The sequence below is a fragment of the Podarcis tiliguerta genome (assembly GCF_965153285.1).
Source record: "Podarcis tiliguerta genome assembly, chromosome: Z".
NCBI classification, from domain to species: domain Eukaryota; kingdom Metazoa; phylum Chordata; class Lepidosauria; order Squamata; family Lacertidae; genus Podarcis; species Podarcis tiliguerta.
The window spans coordinates 12,993,471-13,016,963 of NC_139553.1; the positions used below are offsets into that span (position 1 = coordinate 12,993,471).

General features: G+C 48.4%; 2 protein-coding genes across 2 annotated transcripts in view; both read right to left on the reverse strand.

The window, feature by feature from the left end:
* LOC310669447 (FK506-binding protein 15-like) overlaps positions 1-23,493 on the reverse strand; it is a 124,490-nt gene that overhangs the window by 17,492 nt on the left and 83,505 nt on the right. The window contains exons 15-18 of the mRNA XM_083423483.1: positions 22,898-22,988; positions 21,892-22,001; positions 20,804-20,911; positions 18,940-19,034 (exon numbers count right to left, since the gene is read on the reverse strand). Coding sequence (XP_083279609.1) covers positions 18,940-19,034; positions 20,804-20,911; positions 21,892-22,001; positions 22,898-22,988 — 404 coding nt within the window. The remainder of the gene's footprint in view (positions 1-18,939; positions 19,035-20,803; positions 20,912-21,891; positions 22,002-22,897; positions 22,989-23,493) is intronic.
* LOC310669633 (FK506-binding protein 15-like) lies at positions 1,038-10,907 on the reverse strand. Its single transcript, XM_083424056.1, has 7 exons — positions 10,622-10,907; positions 7,227-7,336; positions 5,489-5,609; positions 4,186-4,255; positions 2,806-2,880; positions 1,783-1,881; positions 1,038-1,502 (listed from the first exon to the last, which is right to left on the reverse strand). The coding sequence occupies exons 1-7, from the start codon at positions 10,762-10,764 to the stop codon at positions 1,320-1,322; spliced, it is 801 nt and encodes a 266-aa protein (XP_083280182.1). The 5' UTR covers positions 10,765-10,907; the 3' UTR covers positions 1,038-1,319.

A 23,493-nucleotide genomic window follows, 5' to 3' on the forward strand; every position in this document is an offset into this window, starting at 1 on the left:
GCTGGTCGAGAGCAGGGCAGAAGAATACTGACAGTTCTCATGCAGTCATGCGGAAAGAACTGTAGTTTAAAGCAGGGATGAAAACCATTCCCTCTGGGGAAGCCTTCTTGGTGGGGAGGAGCATCCCAGGAGTGGGTGGGGCAAAAGGGGAAAGTGGGAGGGGCAACAAATGTAATTTTTACCTTTGTACAATAGGCTACTTTAGACACCCACTCACACTCCCCCCTCTGTCTCTCATCCAGGACAGCAAAAGGCAGCACTGGAGGTGCAGGACTGTTTTGGTCCAGGCCACAGAGCAGGCTTGGCGAGGGGCATGGCCTGGGGCGAATCCTGAGGGCCAGTTTCAGACAAGCTGGGACAGCTACCTGCCTGCTGTTCTTGAGGAAGCCATTTGATCTGGGTTTGAGCTCAAAAAACATCACTGCTATTTAGCCTTCCACATAGCCCGGGCTGCTGAACTCTGCTTAGATGTGGAAGTGGAAAAAGAATCCTTGCACTGTGGTGGGAAGATAGCGCCATCTTACCTTGATGACTTTGCCAGAGCCTAGCTTCAGACGGAGCAATTTCCCTTTATTTATATTTGAGTCGAAAACCTGTTCCAAAAGTGGAAGGTCGATGGGGTGAAATTACTTTTAACGTGGAAGGTAATAGGTTCACGTTCCGCTACTCCCACTGCTGAGCCAACAGCAATGAGTATCGAAGGACGGGGCACAGCTCAGGGACACAGCACCTGTTTTGCAGGCAGAAGGTTCCAGGTTCAACCCTGGCATCTCCAAGTAAGGTCAGGGAAAGGCTTTTGCTTGGAAGCCTGGAGAGCTACTGCCAGTCAATGTGGGTGATGCCAACCTAGACCGGTGGCCTGATGCAGTGCAGGGCAGCTTTCTATGTTGAATCCCCTACCTAGCGGTGCCTCCCATGTTGCAGATTGGGTAAAATGAGGTTGAGAAATAGGATCTACACCTTGGAGACAGGTGTAGCTTAGGGCCTAACAGCATGTGCTTCCCAGGAAGAATGTCTTGGGTTCCCTCCCCAGTTGAGAAAGGGCGGCAAGGCTGGGCAGGGCCCCACCTCTGGAGAGCAACCAATGCAAGCCCCATGGAAAAGCACTGGCTAGAGCTCATTGGGGTTGGGGTCAAATGCACATTGAGCTGTGAAGCAAGCTGGGTGAGCCTCACCAAGTCCCTCTACTGTTTCATTTCCTTGCAATGTTATTGAAAGGCAAAAAGACGGGGTTGTGGGAGAAAAGGGCTGTATGCAATCTATAAACCAGGAGTGGGAAAGCTGTGGCCATGCAGTGCTGCTAGAGACTTCAACCCCCATCATCCCCAGACACCCCCTCTGCCAGGTCTCACCTGCCCAAGACTACCGTTCTGGAACAGCCAGCCTGTAAAAGTGATCTCCAGGACATCTCCAGTCACCACACCTTGGCCGTCCCCGAGAACAAGATCCTGGCACAGCACTGAGTCAGGAGAACGGGTGCTGTTATACTTGGCAATGCACAGCTGCAAAGAGGAAGAACCAAGCCCCTTTGTGTCATTAGCCTGCATTGTCATCCGGACCTATGCAATCTGGCCCAACGCAGCACTGGCTGAAGACCCCAGGGGCCTGAAAAGGCCCCAACTGGCTACACCACCATTCCTTGCCCTCCCTGGATGCTTCTTAGTGGTTGGCAGAGAAAGCTTCTGGTGACTGATGCAAGAGAGCTGACCTCCCGCGAACACAAGTTTAGTGTCTGCAGGACAGCCACCCCCCACCCCACAATGCAATGCACGCCTCTGGCACCTGCTTGCTGAAGTCCACAGCCGCCATTTCTGATTCAAACATGATGGACCAAATCTGCCTCTGATCATCATGAAATGTGCAGTAGTTGTTGGGCTGCACCTGCAGAAAGAGAAAAGAGAAAGTGGAATTCTGAGCAGCAGACAGCCTCTGCTCAAAACAACTTTCTTAATGATGGGTCTTGCTAAAGACTTTGTGTTGTGTCCCAATGTTAGCCCTACTCAGAGCAGACCTATGAAAATTGATGAACATGATGAACTTTGGTGCATTAATTTCAGGCAGTCTACTCTGAGCACACACACAAACATCAACATATGTAGTGTGTCATGTTTAGAAATGGAAAAATGCTATAGGACTTCGGGGTGGAGGGCTACCCCATGGGATGTAAGCTACAGTAGGACAGAGGGCAGAATGTCATCTATTTTACTTTGTTACCTCTAGGTAAGTGTTTTAACCATAGAGGGGCCCCTTGGATCTAACACTACTCAAATCTTATGGGTTGCAAAAAGCATTAAAGGTAAAGTTACCCCTGCCCGTACGGGCCAGTCTTGACAGACTCTAGGGTTGTGCGCCCATCTCACTCAAAGAGGCCGAGGGCCAGCGCTGTCCGAAGACACTTCTGGGTCACGTGGCCAGCGTGACATCGCTGCTCTGGCAAGCCAGAGCCGCACACGGAAACGCCGTTTACCTTCCCGCTAGTAAGCGGTCCCTATTTATCTACTTGCACCCGAGAGTGCTTTCGAACTGCTAGGTTGGCAGGCGCTGGGACCGAACAACGGGAGCGCACCCCGCCGCGGGGATTCGAACCGCCGACCTCTTGATCGGCAAGCCCTAGGCGCTGAGGCTTTAACCCACAGCGCCACCCGCGTCCCAGCAACAAGCATTAGCCCTTCTCAAAGCAGACCCACTGAAATTAATTGACCACAGCTGAGACCTCATATGCAATGTGCATTTCAAACCACCAAAGAATTCTGCTTAGCTTCAGCCTATGCCATGGTCCTTGCAGGTCTTAACGTCAAAGCTTACCGTGAATACAAACCAGGCATGGATGCTGGCGGTCGCAATCTGCTGCAGCTGGCTGATATAAAGAAGCACTCTGTACTGGATTCCACAAGAGACGGAAGGACAGAAGAAAACAAGAGCAAAAGTGAGGAATCAAAAAACTACGGGGCTGTCTGTTTTCAAAAGGACCTGGAGCTCTTCTTATACCAGGTAGCATTTCCACAGCACCCCAACAGCCAAATGACACATTAACATATAAATACATCAGAGGTGTTCATCGTAGGAATTGCTTTGGTTGCAGGTGCCTGCCTTAGTTACATGTGGAGCGACTTCGTTACAATGGAGCAGGCGTGGGGAGCGTTTGGTGCTGAGCTACAACACCCATTGGCTCTTGCCAGCATGGGCAGTGGAGAGGGATGATGGGAGCTGTCGTTCTGCGACATCTGGAGGACCAAAGGCTCCCTATACCTGGAGTAACCAAGGGGTGAGATCTGTCCTTTTCCGCCCAATCAGCTAAACGGGAATGACAGCCCAGTGTTTTATCCTGTCCCCACCACCCTCACCTGCAATAGGGGAGTAGGACAAGGCAATCATACCAGAGTCTTCCTGGAATAAACGCACATGTTTCCTGACATATTTTATCCGTTGATTGTAAAACACCTGTGAATCCTTTCATAGAAAGTGGGGCAGAACAAACCACTGAAGAGCTAGCTGAATGGGCTGAAAAGGACAGAGGCTGGAAAAACTGAATCCCTTTTCCAACATAAGCTGCTGAAACCCCCTTCCTTTTTTGAGTGTGGTGGGAACGTTTATTGGTTTTTCAAGCCACGACAAAGTTACCGTCTCACCTCTCTCTATCCACTCCGCACACAATATCCCCTAGGCCCTTCTTTTGTCAAGATTCTAGTCCACATGGTTCTAGAGCACATAAGAGCACAGGGAGCTGCCTTGGACTGAATCAAACCACTGGTCTCTCTAGCTCAGGACTGCATACTCTGACTGGCAGCAGTGTCCCCAAGCCCTAACCAGAGGAGCTGGCGATTGGATTTGGGAGCTTCTGTCTGCAAAGTGGATGCTGTGTTGCTGTGCAACAGCCCCATCCCTGCTGCAAATGCTTTTTGTAGAGAAGTGAGGTCAGAATTAGAAAAATGGGAGCTATAACCCTTGTGAGCTGATGGGCAGAAAGAGACAGGAGCCAAAACAGCACCTTTGCTTTTTCCAGAGTAAGACATCATCAGGAAAGCAGGATTCAGAGAAAGGGAAGCATTTCCTTAGCCCAACCTACATCAACCCAGTATCCTCCAGATGTTTAGAACCAACAGCAGCTGTAGCCCCAAACATCTGGAGGACAGCAGGTTGACAGAAGGCCAGGCTACTTCAAGACACCACACCTCCTCCTCTTACCTCCTTGGTTGCATTGCTGCCCACTACAGCTGCTCCATACTTGCCATGTTTCACATATTTCCCATTGGTACTGGAACGAGAAGAGAACACCTCTTAGCTTTCCACAATTGTTGCCACCTTGCCAACCCCATCAGTTATGTTTAGCAGCTCTTTACAAAGACTTCCCAGGGATTGTTTGATCAGCCCAGACCATCTGGCGAACAGTGAGGGGCAATGTGGGGGGCGGGCAGTAAGCAGCCCAGCAACATTTTATCAGCCCACAAGCTCCCCATCCCAGGAGGTCTCTACCCTCAGTTCAGTTCTGTGTCGGCCTGTGCCTCATTGGGGTGAATGCAGGGAGCCCAACTTAAGTGGCACCAGAGCCAACGACAGGTAAAGGTAAAGGTACCCCTGCCCGTACGGGCCAGTCTTGACAGACTCTAGGGTTGTGCGCCCATCTCACTTAAGATGCCGGGGGCCAGCGCTGTCCGGAGACACTTCCGGGTCACGTGGCCAGCGTGACATCGCTGCTCTGAGGGCCAGCTAAGTCTAGGGCTGTCCCCATCCTCCTCCTTGCTGTGTTCTACCATGGCAGCATGGAGGCTGAGGGGGAAGAGGAAGCTGACAGGCAGTCCTCCCCTCTGGATCGGTTGGACGTAAGAAGGCAGGCAGGTGGGAGCCAGCTGAGGGCAGAATGAGGCGGCTCCTTCCTACTGGACCTGCTTTCACTGGTATGGCATAAGGCAAGGAAATCAACAGCACATCGAGCCAGAGTCAATGATATCCACAGCCTGATTGGCTGGAAGTAAAACAACAACAACAGGCAGGTGGGGGCAGGCTGAGGTTGGGGACGCAATGCCCCGTTCGGCCCAATTCACCCCCCCCGTTGCTCCCCCTCCATTGTCCAGCCCAGACACTGAGGTCCAGCCCCGAGGCCCTTCTTGCAATTTCCTCGCTGTGAGAAGGGAGGTTACAGGCAACCAGGCAGAGGGCCTTCTTGGTAGTGGCACCTGCCCTGTGGAACGCCCTCCCAACAGATGTCAAGGCAATAAGGCAATGAGCAACTATTTTACTTTTAAAAGACAACTGAAGGCGGTCCTGTTTAGGGAAGTTTTTAATGTCTGATGCTGTACTGTTTTTAATATTTGGTTGGAAGCTGCCCAGAGTGGCTGGGGTATAAAAAATAAATTATTATTATTACTAATCAACTGCAGCTCTTTCCAAACAAGCCAGGCAAGATGGAGAGATGATTGCAAAAGATGTGAGCACAGGACTTAGGTAGCAAGAACACCCTGCAGCTCATCCTCTCTACTGTAGTACTCACAACAAATATGCATGAACAACTGTAGCGAAGAAAACTGAATGCACTGCTGCAGTGGACGCAGGAGCAGCAGCGGCTGCAGGAGCAGCTGCAGGAGGATGCTTCTGGGTAGACAGACCTGCAGCTGGAGCAGCACATGAGAAGGGTAAGTGCTCTGTTGCAAACAGAACATTGCTTGCAAACATCAGGCCAAATTAGCGCCCTTGTCTGAGCCAGTTGCTCAGATTAATGGAAAACAGGAAGTTGACTTTCCCCCCCTTTTAATTCTTTTATTTTGCTTTAAACAAATACAGATAAATATAAACAACCAAAATTACAAAAGAAAAATTATTAATAACAATAATGGAAAAAGCTAAAAAACTACAAAAAATATCAAAGTACATGGCAGAGAACATAAGCCATGATGGGGAAGAAGAAAAAAGAGGAAAGGAGGAGGAGGAGGGAAAAGAAAAAAAGGGGGGGAAAGGGGGGGGGAATGAGCCAAAACACAAGAAGGCTCATCCATTGTACGCTTCCGTCAAGATCACAACAGATCATTATTCTTATCAATTCTCTCTATCTGCATTCCATAGAATCCCTCGTCTTGGTATCAGGGAACATTTCCCTATGTGGTATCATTCTAAACATAACCAGGTCTTTATTGATGTAAACTTATCCCCTAGATAATTATTTAAACATTCCCATTCTTCTTTCACCATCTTTTTAGGTTTATCTCTTATTGCATCTGTCAGCTTCACAAGCTCCAAGTACTCGCACAATTTGACTCCCCATTCATCTTTAGTGGGCGTATTTTTATCTTTCCAGTGTTTTGCCACTATAACCCTTGCTGCTGACATTGCATACATAAATAACCTGGTTTTGTTTTTGGGAATATTATCTGAAACCATTCCTAGTAAAAAAAAAATCCGGATTATTGCTCAATGTAGTTTTTATCAATCTCTTTATCTCTTCATAAATCATATTCCAAAATCTTTATATCTCTAGATAGGACCACCACATATGGTAATATGTTCCTAACTGTTCTTTACATCTCCTGCACTTCTTATTATACGATTTATTAATTTTTGCTAGTTTTACGGGGGTCAAGTACCATCTATAGTACATTTTCATAAGATTTTCCCTTATAAGGAAGCAAGCCATGATTTTTTAGTGCATTATTCATTCCAAATACGGGGTTTGATCATATGTCCCAGGTCCCTCTCCCATTTTACTGTAATTTCTTTGATATCCTCCTCCTTTCTTTCCCAATTCAAAAATAGTTTGGCGGCTTTTAGTTGATAATATTCCAGCCAGGTTATTCCCTTCTGTTTCAGTTTTCTTAGGTACTTTATTTTTGGGTTGCTACTTATTTCCTCTACTAAATCCTTGTATGTTAACCAATCACTTTTCATATTTTTCCTATGAACTGTCATAGATTCCATTGATGACAGCCACCATGGTGTTTTGGTCATTACTGGTTTTTTACTACTCTCCCATACTTCATATAATGCCCTTCTCACAATATGATTTAAGAACAGGAAGTTGCCTTGGATGGCGTCAAACCACTGGGTCCATCTACCTCAGTGTGGTGAATACAGACCACCAGCACCTTTCTGGGGCCCCAGGTCAGGGGTCTCTCCCCAGCACTACTCAGGAGTTGACCAACCCAGTTGATTCTGTGGGGCTTCAGAACCAAAGGTTGGACTAGATGGTCCACAAGGGCTCGTCTTATGTTCCTAGGCATTGTGAACAGTTTACTTACCAGTAGCTAGTTGACCTTTTTTAGGCTGCTTGGGTGGCATGTATTGGAAGAGCACATTTCCAGATTCTGTAGCTGTCTGATCCTGTCCAAAGAGAGAGGCCAGCCTGGTCCTGGGCAGAGAGAAAAGTAACCACTCACTTCATTCACAGAGAGAGGCAAGCGGGTGGGAACAAGACATGTATCTGCAAGCACAAAGATGCTCAAGACCAGAGGGTAATGGATTCAAAAACTAGAATCCTGTCAGTGATTAGGATGCTGGCCACATGACCCGGAACCTGTACGCCGGCTCCCTCGGCCAATAAAGCGAGATGAGTGCCGCACCCCAGAGTCGGTCACGACTGGACCTAATGGTCAGGGGCCCCTTTACTTTTTACCTTAAGGAGTAGACACATTGTGGGTCTTCTCTAAGCAGAACTTAGTTGGAGACAATCTCTTCTTCTTCCTATCAAGTTTCTATCACCTCTCTTAAGAACAAAAGAAAAGCCTGCAGGATCTGGCCAAAGGCCCAGCGAGTCCAGCCTTCTGTTCTTACAGTAGCCAACAGAACCCAAGCACAAGAGGCCTCTCCCCTCTGTGGCTTCCAGCAACAGTTATTCAGAAGCGCTGCTGCCACCAACCTGGTGAGCACAGCCACGGTGACTAAACATCGCTAGCCGCCTCCTCCCTGAATTTTTCTAATCCTCTTTTAAAGTCACCCAAGTTGGTGGCCATTCCTGCCTCCTGCGGGAGAGTTCTGTAGTTAAACTGTGCATGGTGCGAGAAAGTTCTTTCTTTTGCCTTCCCTGAAGGTCTTCCAACATTCAGCTTCATCGGATGTTCACAAGAGGGAGAGAAACTGTTCCCTATCCACTTTCTCCATGCCATGCCTAATTTGATAAACTTCTATCATATTATCTCTTACTTGCTTTCTGTCTAAACTACAAAATCCCTAAAACTGAAAAGGCCGTTGCCCAATTATTGCACCCAAGCTTTTATAGAACCTAGTACAGTGGTACCTTGGTTTTTGAACAACTTAGTTCACAAACTACTTGGAACCCGAACGCTTCAAACCCGGAAATGAGTGTTCAGGTTTTCAAAGTTTTTTTGGAATCTGAACATACTTTGTTGGGGGGGGGGGCATTTTTGTTTTGAGTGCCACACTTCCAATGCTCTCTCGCTTGTTGCCTGACCTGGGCTTCCCTTATTCAGCGCTGGCCGCGCCGGCCATTGGCAACACCCGAAAGCGGAGGAGGGGGTGGCAGAGGGACCCAGAGGGTGGCAGTGACACCCCCTGCCTGCTCGGCACGGCCTTCCCTCAGTTGGTGCCGGCAGTGAAATCTGGAAGCAGAGAAGGTGTCGTTGATGATGTAGCGACTTCGCCTTCTCTGCTTTCGCTGCCACCAATCCAGGCCCAGAAGTGAGTGCCATGACAGGATGCTGGTGCCACTACTGCAGTAAGAGTTCTTCACACACCCAAGTGGCGGGGTGGGGGGGGGGAGGGATCCAGAAAGGCTGGCATGGGGGGAGGGAGAGAAGCCAACTGGCTCCTCAGAGAGATGACTTTTGCCTTCCTTTCCATCTCTCCCGCCCCCCGCCACTGGAACTCTCCATCACACACCCCGTGCACTCATCCCTCCAATGGCAATGGGTAAATCACTGCCAGTTTTTAATACTGGGTAGCAGATAGCAGCCTGGTCTATTGCTTTTATTTTATGGATCAATAGTCTAATTAGATAGTCATTTGCATGCTAAATTGCTATTCTGGGAGTTGTTTTTAATTGTCTGGAACGGATTAATCCATTTTGCATTACTTTCTATAGGAAAGTACGCCTTGGTTTTGGAATGCTTTGGTTTTGGAACAGATGTCCAGAAGACACTGTAAACAAAACAAAAATTTAAAAGGTATCCATTACAGTGGTACCTCGGGTTAAGTACTTAATTTGTTGAAGAGGTCCGTTCTTAAAACTACAACTCCCACTGGCTATATGTCACTCTGACCTTTGCTCACTGCCAGTGTTGCCAAAAGCAGCAGTGCAGTGCCCTTATTTTGAACACCTAAAATGTCACAGTGTAAAGGACACTAGAAATCTTTCTTAGGGTTCCTTTTGTAAAAGGAATCTAAGACTCCAAAACACCTCCATTCAGTCCTGTTACTGGCACCCGCTTTAGGGCATGAGTTAGAATGCCAAATTGTGACCTGGGAGATCAGGGTGCAGACCCCCACTTGGAGATGAAGCTCACTTTGTGACTCTCTCTCAGAAAGCTAGAATTAGGAAAAGGGAAAATATTTCACCACAGCACAGGCAACAGGCGTTTGTATGCAAATCAACCCTATGTACATTCATGGGGAGGTTCAGTTGAATTCAGTGGAGTCTACTCCCCAGTAAGTCTTGCTTTTTAAGAATAATCCTCCTCTCCCCATTAACCCTTGGGCCGAACTTCCTAATTCCCAACCACTACTAAAACATAATGTATTCTCTCACTCTACAAAAGGTGTGCGGTTCCTTTGGCCCTCTGGATTGTAGCGCAAGTGCACTCCCATCACCAGTGGTGTAGTTGCGGAGGGTTGCGGAGGTTACTATTTCTGCAGCAGGGTCCCTGCCTCCCGCACCCAATCATCATGAGAGGCGAACTTTTTAGCCACTGCATGCTCCAAAGCTAAGCATGTAAGAAACAGTGAAAACACAAGGCACTTCGGTTTCAGCTCAGAGTAGGTCCACTGAAATGGGCGGGCATAACCAACGTATAGCTTAGTCGGATGCAAGCCAGCGCCTCCCATTTCATCCTTAGCTGGACGAAACCGCGCCCATTTCAACCTCACCAGCAACGCTGTGAGGCAAAGAGAGAGAGAGAGAGAGAGAGAAAGAAAGAAAAAGAAAGAAACAGAGACAGAGAGAGAAGGAACCTTGCTGGCTCAAAGACGCCTAGCTCTGCTGAACTTCGCCACTCTCTCAGCGCCTAACAGCACGTAATTGCAGACAAAGCCCTCTGCATGTGCTCGGAGTCACCCTTCGCAAGCCTGCACCCCCCACCCCAGACCTACATACAGCTCTAGTCCCACAAGCTGCCCCAGCCCCACATGCAGCCCCAGCCCCACATGCAGCCCCAGCCCCACATGCAGCCCCAGAACCACATACAGCCCCAGAACCACATACAGCCCAAGCCCCACAAGCTGCCCCAGACCCACATGCTGCCCCAGCCCCACATGCAGCCCCAGCCCCACATACAGCTCTAGTCCCACATGCAGCCCCAGCCCCACATACAGCTCTAGTCCCACATGCAGCCCCAGCCCCACATGCAGCCGCAGCCCCACATACAGCTCTAGTCCCCTCACACAGCCCCGCCCCCTCACGCGGACCCAAAGACACCCGCACACCCCGCATCTCCCCCCACGCAGAGAGGCGCCGCATTCTCACCCTCCCGTCGGAAGCTGGAAGGCCTCGTCGTCTTCATCCATGTCCCCCGACATCCTGACGGCCCCTCGCTCCCCGCGCCCCTCGGCTAAGCCCAAGCCGGGAGGCGAGAGCCGCAAAGTGCGCGGCTGCAACTTCTCGGCCATGGCTCAAGCGCTGGGCTGCAAGCCAAAGCGGCCGGCGGCATTCGCGGTCCCCAAACGGGCCAAACTTCCACGCGGAGGGAAGAAACGCGTCCAGGGTGACACGAGCGATCAGCTGCTGCCGCAGCCGCGAATTTGGCGGCGGGACTCTTAAGTTTGACGGAAAGGGAGGGGGACACGGCTGGACCAATGGGAAGCTGGTTTCTGGGAGAGGGAGGCGGGAGGGCGGGTGACGCTCGCTCGAGGCTGGCCAATGAGGTGGCGCCTCCGCTCGCCGGGCGAAGAAGGGACGCGTCTGAGGAGATCGAGGGAAGGAGGCGAAGGCGAGGAAGGCGCAGGTAGCTAACTTCCGAGTCTTCTCATTGTGCTATTTACACTTTGTCTGGCAAAACACATTTCTTTCTTCTTTTTTAGCCTTCTCGTTTAATATCCATAAACTTTTACTATGTACATTCTCCATATTCCAAGATTCATTCTAGGTCTGTCAGGAGATTAACGTCGTCACTAATTTTTAAGATCCTCCTTAAATGTTATCCGATCTTGATTAACTTTTGGTATTGAATTTCCTCCTATTCTCCCTGTTATTCTGTCAAGTTGTAGATCTTCTATCATTTTTGCTTGCCAGTCCGTTTTTGTGGGGATGGTATCACTGTTACCAGAAACAGTAGATTCAAATTCTTTGTACTCATTCAAATCCTAACAGATGTTGGTTAGATCGGACAAATAGCTGAAGAGGAAACTGAGCTGCTGTAGCCAATAATGTGGGATTTAAGAGGTCTGGTGATGCACCTTACACCCATGACATGTCGTAGAAAATAATCCAACTCTGGGATCATCTCTTGAGGTTAATTATTGTATTGAACAAGTGGTGTGCCTTTCATTCCCACACATTGCTCCAGTAATGTTTGCAGCCGAAGCTTACATTTCAAGAAAATTCCAGGAATCTGTTAACAGAAGCATTGCTGATTTTTCTACAATGTCTTATAACAAGCTTGTAGAGCTTGTGTAACCTGGGTAGCCAATTCAAAATTTGTGGTCACCAGAACATGCCCTTGCTACAAAGGGCCTGCTGCACCACTGGAACATGGTGCAAGATGAAGGACAAAGATGCAAGGGTGTGGTATCTTTCCCTGTCTCTACACCTGCATCATCTTCCTCCAGCTCAGAGCCAGACAGGTAAGATAGAGGTTTGTTTTGGCTCTCTGTTCACACCCAGCAAGTGCAGAACTAAAGCAAGCAGTGGGCTTCTAACCATGTTTGGGACTGCGGAGAGCGTAATTATTTTTATCCCTCCGCAGCTCTAATGTCAGAAGAAGGCCTCAGACTTGACCCACTCGCAAGAGCACGTCTAACTCCTTGCCCTGATGAAGGGAGCAAGCAGGCCTTTTTTCTTCTAATAAAGACTTAACTTCACTTAATCGATATGATTTCTTTCTGGCTGGCTTGCTGAGAACAAACTACCACCGAAGGAGCATGGTGTGTCCTCCACCAAAGGTACTACCTCTCCTCTAACACCCCCCACACTAATATCACAGACACAGGCACTGTCCAGGATTCACAATGGCACCCAACATCCAAACATCAATGAAGACCCCGACACACACCTTGAGCACTCCTGAGCTTCATCTAGCGATCATATCTCTACCTGTGGCTGAACATATGCCACAAAACGGGCAAAGTCATACCAAACTGAAATTTCAGTCTGCCATCTTGATTCAAAATGGCACCCAACATACAAACAGCAATAAGGTCTGCCGCCCCAACCTGAGAACCCTCATGCCAAGTTTGGTATTATGGATGGAGAGCTGTCCAATTGCATAGAGGGCAAATGGGCAAACCATTTCCCAAAATATCAGTCAGGTCAACATATTCCTCCAGCATGACATAGAAAAAGTGGGGGTGGGGTGGGAGGGAGAGTTGGACTCCCCAGAGTTGGAATTAATAGATGGCAGAAAAAGCCAGTGTCTTGTCAATACATAATTCCATTTAAAAGCTGTAAAATCATGAGTCCCAGCTCTTGGGAGCAGGAAAGAAGGGGTTGGGAGCGATTCAGTGAGAAATGTATTTATGCACTGGCTCAATGGGAAAACTTTAGAAATTCATCGGAAATCACTCATTGTATCTATCTTCTCCGTTCCAATGGCATTTAGGACCCAGGGAAGTGAGGTATAAGGGGAGGGGTGAGTGAGCCCACCATAATCCCCGAGATGTACAGACACCTCTGCAGGGCCTTCCCAAGGAGTCATGGCCAGTGATATCCAACCACCTTAGTCACAATGCCTATCCATCCTATATTGGGATGAAGCTGGACAAGACAGAGGGGTGTATTTGATTTGACTCAGGGACCAAGGAGCTGTAAATACTTTCCTTTGTACTGGGACGGGAGTAAGTGTGAAAGACTATATTTGCGTGACAGGGGTATGCCTGGATCTCAGGTTCTCAGGCATTACCTCAATAGAATTAGAACAGCGAGAGGGGGGAAATCAAAAGAAGGGAGATTACCATATTCATTTTTTCAAATGGCAGAAAATTTAAATTTAAAAGACGCATGGAGACATAGATACCCAAATGAAAAAATAATACACAAATTATTCTGAGGCCAAGCAATAGGCAGGAAGAATAGCTGGAATTTGGATAACAAAGAATTTAATTTGGAAAATCAAAAAGGTAGAAATACAACCTACATCAATAACAGACCATAATTCAATTATGATGGAGTTAAGAAACAACAGAAAAATACAGTTGAGCCTTGGGTTATGTTACCTTTGGGTAACGTAATCCTTGGGTTGCAAACCTGGAAGTGTATACTTCCGGGTTTCACTGCGTGGTCATGCACAGAAGTGCTCAATCGAGCTGTGCGCATGCACAGAAGGGCGTCTCCAGTTACAAAGTTTTTGGGATGTGGCCAGGCTCCAGAACAGATCCCATTCGTAACCGAAGATGGAGAATGAATGAAAAAATCTTAAACAATGAAAAGATAATGAACAAAGCACAAGAACTTCTGAAGGATTTTTTTCAAATAAACATGGCACAAGAAACATACATCAGAGTGAAATGGGATGCAAGCAAAGCTTTCATAAGAGGATTTTATATACAACATGATGCGATACAAAAAAGAATTAGGGAGGAAAAATTCGATCAAATAAAAAGGAAATAGATGCAAATGAGAAAACATTAGCCAAAGACCCAAAGAATGAAAATGCAAATAAAATAAAAAAAGAAATTATTTCAAAATTATTTCTATTGTGTCCATTTCACCCTGAGTGCTTGGCCTCTCCTTCTCAATTCTGGCGGAGAGCCTGAGAGGCGGCCTTGCAGTTTAAGCAGAGGCTGCACGAGTTTGTTCAACCGGTGCTTCCGAAGAATGAGCCTCAGGAGCTGCAAAAAGCAGACTGTCTTGGGCTCCTTCGAGAGCGGTGAATGGCGGACTGCTTGAGCTTTCCTTCAGATTAGCCAAAGGAGCAGGGGGTGCCACTGGTGCTGGTTCTCGGAGAGAGTTGCTGTGGGGATCCCCATAAAGGGGTGCGGCACTTGGCTGCTTCCTTTCCGCCGGGCCTTCCTCCTTGGTGCTGCTGCTCCCCCTTTGCTCCTCCTGACTCTCCAGCAGCTGCAGAGTTGTTGTCTGGAACAAGTAGAGGGGAGGGGGGATTATTTGCCACAAAAAAGACTGCAGCCCCTGATGAAAGTACAGTGTAACGGTTGGTCTCTAACCAGGACTCAGGAGACCAGGGTTTGAATCCCTACTCAGCCACACAGGCACAGCTAAGTGACTTTCACTTTGTAGTACCTTAGATACAACCTGTTATTTCTAGAGAGCTGGGCTTCACCCTCTTTGCTGCTCCCATGATTAGTAATATGGGGCTAAATGCCACCCCAATCTCTGATCGGTGCAAGACTGCAGGGGTCTAGGCACTTAGTCTGTGTTTCCTTTGGAAATGAGGCACAGTGTAGACTGTGGTGTCATAATGATATCTATCTATCTATACTTTATTGTGGTCCAAAGATCCACAAAACAATTTCTAAACTAGATACAGTTAAAACAACCAGACAGACAGATGGAAGAAACCAAGGCAGTCATTTTGTTTTATCTAGGGCATAATGATCTTTGTTTCTTACAACCTCCGAAAGGAACTTTGCCACGGCCAGTGTCATATCATTTGACCTGTCTTCCAAAAGGTATTTAATATGGGAGGCTTCCGATTTTCCTGGTAAATTTGCCAGTAGGGGATTGATCTGTTGGTCCCTTGCGTGTTCATGCAATCAATGTCTGCAGAACATAAACAAAGCCTATTCTGATAGGGGATGCCTCTCAGCCTGTCATTTAGAACTTCCAAGGGAAATACATTTAGTCTGGCTTTGGTAAATAAACGCCGATAGGTAGGTACAGACAAATTCCTAAGGTATGAGGATATTTGATAGTCATACCCGTATTGGATTCCAGCTGCGACCAGGCTACAAATTACATAAGATCGGGATCGCAGGTCCCTATGTGAGATGTCCCAAAGCCTTTGCCTCAGGGATTCAAGGGCAGTGTCATAACCCAGATGATATAAGAGGGATGATGGTAGTGGAGCAACACACGTTAATTTGCCCACTTGTCCCTTTCAGTCCTCCATTAAAGAATGAAAGAAGATGCATGATCAGGGTACAAGGGCATCTTCCAGGGAGGCAAAGAACAGTCAAGGGTGCAAAGCTGGGGGGAGGGGTGGCACTGGGAGAATCCTAAGGGTCAGAGAGAGTTTTCCAGGGAGCCACTTCTGGCCTCGGGTGATGACTTTTGCCACCCCTGGGCACTACCTTCTCCAGATTCTCCTTCTTAATGCGGATATCAGCCAGCTCCTCTTCCAGGGCTGCCACCTTCTCATCCAACTTCTTCCCCCTCAGCTTCTCCTCCTGGTATCTGCTTTTCATGTTGTCAGACGATTTCTGAAGTTCTGTGGAGGTGGGGCACAGAGCCAGTTACAGTGCATGCCCTTGTTTCCATCCACTGCTGTAGCTAAGCCTAAGTACAGTGCCATCTGCACTATATGCGTCAAACACTCACAGCTTCCCACAAAACATTCTGGGAAATGGGAACATTCTCTTAAGGGTGCTGAGAGGTGGTGGGACACCCCAGTCTGCCACCACCACCAGCTACAATTCCCACACTGTTAAGCTATGTTGGAAATGGCCGCTTAAGCAGGGCTCTCCACTTCTACACAACTACAGTGGTACCTCGGGTTAAGTACTTATTTCGTTCTGGAGGTCCGTTCTTAACCTGAAACTTAACCTAAGGTACCACTTTACCTAATGGGTCCTCCCGCTGCTGCTGCCACGCCACCGGAGCACGATTTTTGTTCTCATCCTGAAACAAAATTCTTAACCCGAGGTACTATTTCTGGGTTAGTGGAGTCTGTAATCTGAAGCGTCTGTAACCTGAAGCGTTTGTAACTCGAGGTACCACTGTATTGGCAACTGGAAAAAAACACACTTCCCAGGATTCCTTGGGAGAAAGCCATGCCTGACTGCAGTGGCATGATAATGCTGTATAGTGTAGATGGGGCCTCCGTGTAACTTTAAAGATATATCACATGTTTCTTCTCACTCTTACACTGCTCTGCTCTTGCATGCAGGGCAAGGAAGGTGCAGAATATGCACAAACCCATTTTCTATTATGTTACGTTATGTTATTGTTTGTAAGCTGGAGATTCATTTCAACAAAAAGCAGCATAGAAATACAATCAATCAAGTTTGTAGAGATCAGAAGCTTGCCTTTTTTAAAAAGATGGAATTAAAGTCAAGAGTCTTTTTGGAGATTGTGTCTCTGAGTTTTTAACAGCTACACTGCAGGAGGGCCTAAGGAGCAGGACCTCCAGAGGTTGCTGGACTCCAACGCCCATCATCCCTGGCTACGCTTGCTGGGGCTCATGAGAGGTGAAGGCCAGTAATACTTGGAGGGCCACAGGCTCCCTACCAGCAAGCTAAAGAATTTCCTAGGATGATAAAACTACCCTGCACATGCTTGGATCGTGCTCTTCTGCCGTTTCAGCGCCTCCTCTCAGCTTCCCTTACCTGCCAGCTGTGCACGGAGTCGGCTGACCTGGGCTTTCTGTCTCTCTGACTCTGTCAGGGCTTCATTCAGTTGGGAATGAAGATTCATCTCCTGCTTCTGATGACGGGTCAGCTCCAGCTGGAGCTGGGAGATCTGCGCCATGGCTTCCGCTAGCTCCTTGGTGACCCTGACCTGCAACGCAAAGGAGCAGAAGAGACAGGAGAAAATATGGGGAAGGAGAGCCACAAGACCTTTCCTGGGAGGATGCAAGAGCTGTGCTTTTGGAGGCTCCCAAATGCTAACAATGAGTCTCCCGGAAAACACCCTGCAGAACTGGTCTACTGGCAAGGCTATGAGGATCAGGGGGAGGCAGAAGCCTTGGGCTTTTTAGTTAGTTCAGGAGAAAGCATGCACGACAAAGGTGCATAAAATGGAGAGCAGAAAAGATTTTCCCAGAAAATTCAGGACAGACAAAAGAAAGGACATCTTCACACAGCAGAGCTCTCTCCCACAAGATAAAATGAAGGCCAAACAGCTAGATGGCTTTAGCAATGGAGCAGGAAAAGCTATCCACAGCCCGCAGCCACAAGGGCTAGGGTCTCCCTCCACCATTAGAGACAGCATGCTGTTCCTGGGAATTACAAGTGATCCAGTGGCGGCATGTGCTAGAGAGAAAAGCGGCGACAAGGAGAGGAGAGTTAACACCACCAGAAGCAAGAACAGCAAGAGGGGAGAAAGTTTTATCAAAAGAGGCAATGGCATTCTGGGTTAAGAGCACTCTGCTTATTCTGTGGTCCAAGGGCTGATTATATCACTCAAAATCCCAGCCCCCTCAGGGTAAGATGCATGGAAGATCCCTTAATGGCAGGGTTTGCACGCTGATGCCCAAGCAAGAACAGGCCACAGCAAACCTGGACTTGCATGCTCTCCCCTTACATCTCCTCCTCTCATGCGCCCAGGAACCCTGACACTTATGCCTAGCCATGGTTTGCTGTGTTGCCTGGGACAACGAGCTGCAGCTAACATCAACTATGAGTAATATCAAACACACCAACTTCAAATGTTTGTTTCTATAAGCTAACTTCAGAAACTAATTCTACTTCATTAATGGCTGTTCTCAGTCCAGACAACAGAGGAAGCAGCAGTTACCTAGAAGTGGAAACTCTCACACCCTTCTTCTTGGCTGCATAGGAGGAAGTGAGGGGGACGTTCACTGTGCTTGCTCACACCATGCCAACCTGAGGTGCTTTTCAAAGGATTACCTGAAGCTTATGAATCTTTTACCTGTATGTGCATGTATACCTAGCCAATCGTTTGTTCTTTTTTGTTGCTGCTGCTGCTGCTCAGAAACCTAACTTCTTTCTGGCCTGCAGCAAAGGGGAATAGTGACCAGCACTAGCGATTGTGAACTCAAGGACGGGATCCTGGGATAGCACTTGCCCTCCCCACAGCCTCAGTCACTTGGCCCTCCTGTTGTGGCTGTCACAATGCCAGGGCTTACCTTCTCCTGTTCAGCATGTAGGACCCTTGCCTGGGTGTGCTTCATGGTCCTCTGCAATGAGCTGTTGCTCTGATCAAATATCAGGTTGCCCTGCTCCACATAGCTGGGGGAAGAATTGTTTTTTGCACACGTGAATGTGCATGATTTGATACTTTCCACCCTCTCATGTAAAAATAAATAAATCAAGGCAGTATCATATGTAGATCTCACTTTTCAAAAGCCACCCTAGGAGAGCTTCTATCCTTTATATCAGAATCCTAATAGTTCTTATTTTATGTTCCATCTTTCCTCCAAGGAGCTCAAATACTGGTATATAGTTTTCCTCCCTTTTTTATCTTCACAACAAGCCTGTGAGGTAGCTTAGGCTGAGAGAGAGTGACTGGCCCAAGGTCACCTTCATGGCAGAGTGGGGATAGGAACCCTGGTCTCCCAGATCTTACTCTGACAGACCCTCTTAACTGGAACCCCACCCTGGCTATATTCCTGTATTCCTCTATTTGTCCATCCAGCCCAGTACTGTCCACTTTGACTGACAGCAGCCTTGAGGTGCCTGGGGATTGAGCCAGGCCACCTGAGCTTTCGGCTTCAGCCACAAATACCAGCTGTTTCTCATAGAGCATTAAAAGTGAGCAAGAGTCTCCCTCACCGTTGGTTGCGGTCAATCAGTTCACCAATCTTCTTGTTCTGCTCCTCAATGCGGCTGCTCTTCTCAACGATCTCCTCTTTCAACCTCTCATTTTCCTGTGGCACAAAGAGCAAAACGGAATGCGTCAGAGCCAGTCCTGGCCTCTACAACTCTCACAATCTCCAGCCACAATCTCTTCCCCAACCTCTCTTGGGGACCCAGATTTGAGCAGAGAAATCGTTGTGGTCTTCCGCCATGCAAGCCTATTTAGTAAGCAAATTGCGAGACAGCTGTACTGCATGAAGCCATGTGTCAGGGGTTCAGGAGCAGAGGCACAGGAAAGGGAGGAAACAGAGAGCGAGGGGGAGGAGTCCGAAGGAAATGTTAGCGATGACAGCGGTCCGAGGTCTCTGAGTCTTTCCAGCGAATCGGAAGATTCACAGAAAGGGGCTCCCATGGTCAGGGCAAGGGGGGTGCCTAGGGGGACACCCCAGGAAGAAGGGGCCAGAGGGGACTCAGAGAGCAGCAGTTGGAAATCAGGACCAGCGTCCACATCAGAGTGCAGTAGGGGGGAGGAGTCCCAGGCATCGGGATCAGGCGGCGCACTGCCAGAGGGAGGACATGAGTCAAGATTGGCCACGCCTCCGTCGGGGAGCGAGGAAACGGTCGAAAGGAAGGTTGAAGGCTGGGCGCGCGCGCCAAGTTCAAATGTACAGGAGGGCGGCGCAGTTGGCAGCCCGGATAGGGAGCCAGGTCCCAAAGCCCGCCGAAAAGAGCGGGAGGAGTCAGGGGGGTCAACGTCAGCGTCAGAAGAATCCAGGAAGGAAGGGACCCCGGGGGGTAGCAGGACCCAGAGGAGAAAGGAGAGACGGAAGAGGTGGAGTAAGGCTAGAATCTTAAACTGGTGTACAGGGGGCGGAGATTCAGATGGAGCTTCGCCGATCTAACCCTAGACGTAGAGCTGGGGCGCTGCGGCTTGAAAATGGAAACTGTACTTCAATAAAGACTTTTGTACATTACTACCGGCTAGCGTTGGTCCTCTGTGAGCTGGGACCTGGAGCCAGCTCTTACACCATGGAAGCAAGATACATGGTAAAAGCAAAATACAACACAGAAATCCAAGCTCTGAGAATGAATAAAATCAGTTTCACAAACTCTGATACAATAAGCCCATCTATTCTACTCAACTTTAAGAAACAACACCATTTCAGCAGGTATAAAACTTGATCTTCATAAGTGACATCTCAGGATGGAAAGCCCTCCAAAGCAAGCATGCTTTCAAGAGGCATCTGAACAGCATCACACTAGGCCCTGGTCTGATTTCTGGATGTCTGGAGCTGCAATACTAAAAGCCCAATTGCTAGTGCAGCCTTAGAGGAACTGGAACAGAGGAAGCTCCCTTAGCTCAAGCCAGATAGTTGCGTGTATCTAGCTCAGTGCAGCCTACAACAGGGGCAAAGAACCTCTGCCAGTCCAAAGGCTGCCTTGCCTCTGGATCAACTGTCCAGGTGTGGGCGGGGCTAGGGACAAAAGTGGGTGGAGCAACAGATGTGGCTATAATACAGGAGACAAGAAGTCTCTACACCGATTGCTCCACATCCAGGCTAGCAACAAAGACACTTCCAGCTGACTCAAGGAAGGTGCAGAGCAGGAACAGGGAAGGACAGGGCAGCATTTGTGCCCAAGGCTCCCCACTGACTGGCAGCGTCTCCTCCAGGGTTTCAGGCACAGGGTCTCTCAGCCCTGCCAGGAGACACCATTGGGGACTGTACCCAGGACCTGTTGCCTGCGAATCACAAGCTCTGCCACTTAGCTGTGACCCTTCACCTGAAGGTAAAAGCAAGGTGTTCTAGTCTTCATGCTCTCAAGTAGACAGGATCTTTACCTGCAGGATACGCTGGATGTTACTCATGATCATAGAGGTTTCCATGGTAACAGAAGAGATGCCTGGCAGCAAACCGGGGCCAGAGTTTTGCTTCCGTAGTTCCTCCAGCTGCAAGGGATGTGGGGAGAGAAAGGAAAAACAAAAAGGAGATGCAGCTTGAAGTGTCAGCACATGGGAGAGAAGAAGCCAGATCAGGCCTGGGCCCTTTGAGCTGCTCACTTGTTTGCCAAGGAGAGAAACTGCTGGGAGCACAGGAACCTGGCTCGGTATCAGACCACTGGGTCCATCTAGCTCAGTGCTGTCAACACTGGCGGGCAGCATCTCCCTGGGTTTTCAGACTGGGGAGTCACCCAGTTCTACCTAGAGACATTAGGGAGCTAACATGGAACCTTCTGCATGCAAAGAGGTGCTCCACCACCTAGCTGAAGCAACTTCCCTAGTCCCCAACCCCCCCCCCCATCAGAGATTAAAAAGACAATTCACAAGCCTACTATAAAAGCAGCTAGATACAGTTCTCCAACACTATGAAACAGAAGCAAAACCTGAAGGTAGATTGATTTATTATTTCAGAAAATGTATATACTGCCTGATATATGTATTATACAATGAACATAAAACCCCAAAGTTGTTTAAAAGCCTTAAAACAGTTGAACAACAATCAATATCAGGCAGGCACCTTCACTGTACAGGCAACTCCCCATCTGTGGGCGCACCACTTTTGGCCCTGCAGGGGTGCGGGGCAGGCTGACATGCACAGTGCCTCAGAACGCAAACCCCGTGTAAATGGGGAACTGCCTGTACCCTTTTTGGCACATGCTTCTTGAGATCTCTAGAATGCTGATAGGTTTCTAGTTTATCGCTGGTTTTAATTTTTTGAATATTTTAATCGTTTTTACTAATAATTCTATTGTTTTATTCTTTTTGTAAAGTGCTTTGAGTTTTTTTATGAAATAAAATAATCAACAATACAAAACCAACACCTCAGGGGAGGGAGCTTTTCAGCCCACTGGAAAAGCCTGTTGCAAGAAAAACACCTTCCTAGCAAGGCAGTTCTTAAGCAGCTTCCTATCCTGAAAGTTCTGTATTACCTTGACTGACAGCTGGTCCATCTTGTCAGCCACCTTCCCAACGGCCAGGCAGATCTCTGTGTTCTGCTGCTGGGTGTCTGTCAGCAGGAATGAACCAAGGTCTCCAGCTGCTGTGAGAGGAAAGAAAACTTTGCAAGGTTGTGTTTGTTATTGTTGTTTCAAAATGAGACAGCCAGCGGAAGCAAATGCAGTGGTACCTTGGGTTCAGGTTACAGACTCCGCTAACCCAGAAATAGTACCTCGGGTTAAGAACTTTGCTTCAGGATGAGAACAGAAATTGTGCAGCAGCAGCGTGGCAGCAGCCGGAGGCCCCATTAGCTAAAGTGTTGTTTCAGGTTAAGAACGGACCTCCAGAACGAATTAAGTACTTAACCCGAGGTACCACTGTAGAAGTGGACAGGGCGGGAAGAGAGGGGTCACACCAATAAGAAAGGGCAGGGAGAAAAGAACACAGTTGTCCCTGAGCATCTTAACAAGCAGCCGTGAATCTTCGAGGGTGGGGGACTTTAAGGCAACTTAGCTGCCTATTCCCAGCTTTTAAACGGCTGGAATAAGGCAAAAGGAAATGCTTCTTCACACAGTGCAGACTTCGGGAGGCAGTGATGGCCACCAACCTGGAAGGCTTTAAAAGAGGATTGGACAAATTCACGGAGGAGGAGAAGGCTATTGATGGCAACCAGCCATGATGTCCATGTTCCAACTTCACAATTGGGGGCAATAAATGCTTCTGAATACCAGCTGCTGAAAAGCACAGGAAGGGAGAGGTGCTCAGATCCTGCTTGTGGGTTTCCCACAGGCATCTGGTTGGCCACTGTAAGAAGAAAATGCTGGACTACATGGGTCACTGGCCTGATCCAGTAGGCTGTGATGCTCTGAACGGGGGAATTTCTAAGTTTCACTGAGACTTTTGGGTTGTCAACAATGTTAATAAAGGGGTTTGCTTTTTTAAAAAAGTTAATGTTTGAAAGCAGCTCCCAAAGCTACATAGTGCAGAGTTTGAACATACCTTGGAAAGGAGCTGGGCACAACCCAACAGGCTGGAGCTGGGAAACTGCGGCACTCACTTGTGGGTAAGCATATGGCATCCCTGCATAAGGCTGAGAACACAGGTGGGGGAGGGAAAGGAGAGTCAGGTGACTTGTCACACTGACCAAACAGACGGCAAAAAGGTCCCCCATTAAAACAGCAGGATTGCTTAAGCCTGCTCTCAAGGGCTAGATGACCCAAAGGCCAAGGACTGCAAGGGATCCTCTCCTGCAAAAGGCAATGATGGACAACCATTTGGACAGCTTTAAAAGAGGATTGGGCAGATCCATGGGGGAGGCGCCTATTGATGGCTACTGGCCTCAACAGCTAATGGCTGGAAGAAGGAATGCTTCTGAATGCCAGTTGCTGGAAACTGGGGGAGGGGAAAGAGCTCTTGCACGCAGGCACTGATTGTGCACTTTGCACTGGGACATCCAGGTAGCCACTGAGAACAGGTGCCCCCATGTGAACAGGATGCTGGGCGAGATAGGCCGTTGGCCTGATCCAGCAGAGGTTCTTCTTACATTCTTCTAAAGATCATCCAATATATAGAAGATCCCAGCTGGATTTGGTGGA

Bases quoted from the DNA above. Each gene is read 5' to 3' on its own strand.
- LOC310669633 (XM_083424056.1), bottom strand. From the start codon at position 10,764: ATGGCCGAGAAGTTGCAGCCGCGCACTTTGCGGCTCTCGCCTCCCGGC. The intron at 5,610-7,226 runs GTAAGTAAACTG...GTGCTGCTCCAG, and splicing joins AAAAGGTCAACTAGCTACTG to CTGCAGGTCTGTCTACCCAG. The intron at 1,882-2,805 runs GTAAGCTTTGAC...CTCTTTCTGCAG, and splicing joins ATGCCTGGTTTGTATTCACG to GTGCAGCCCAACAACTACTG.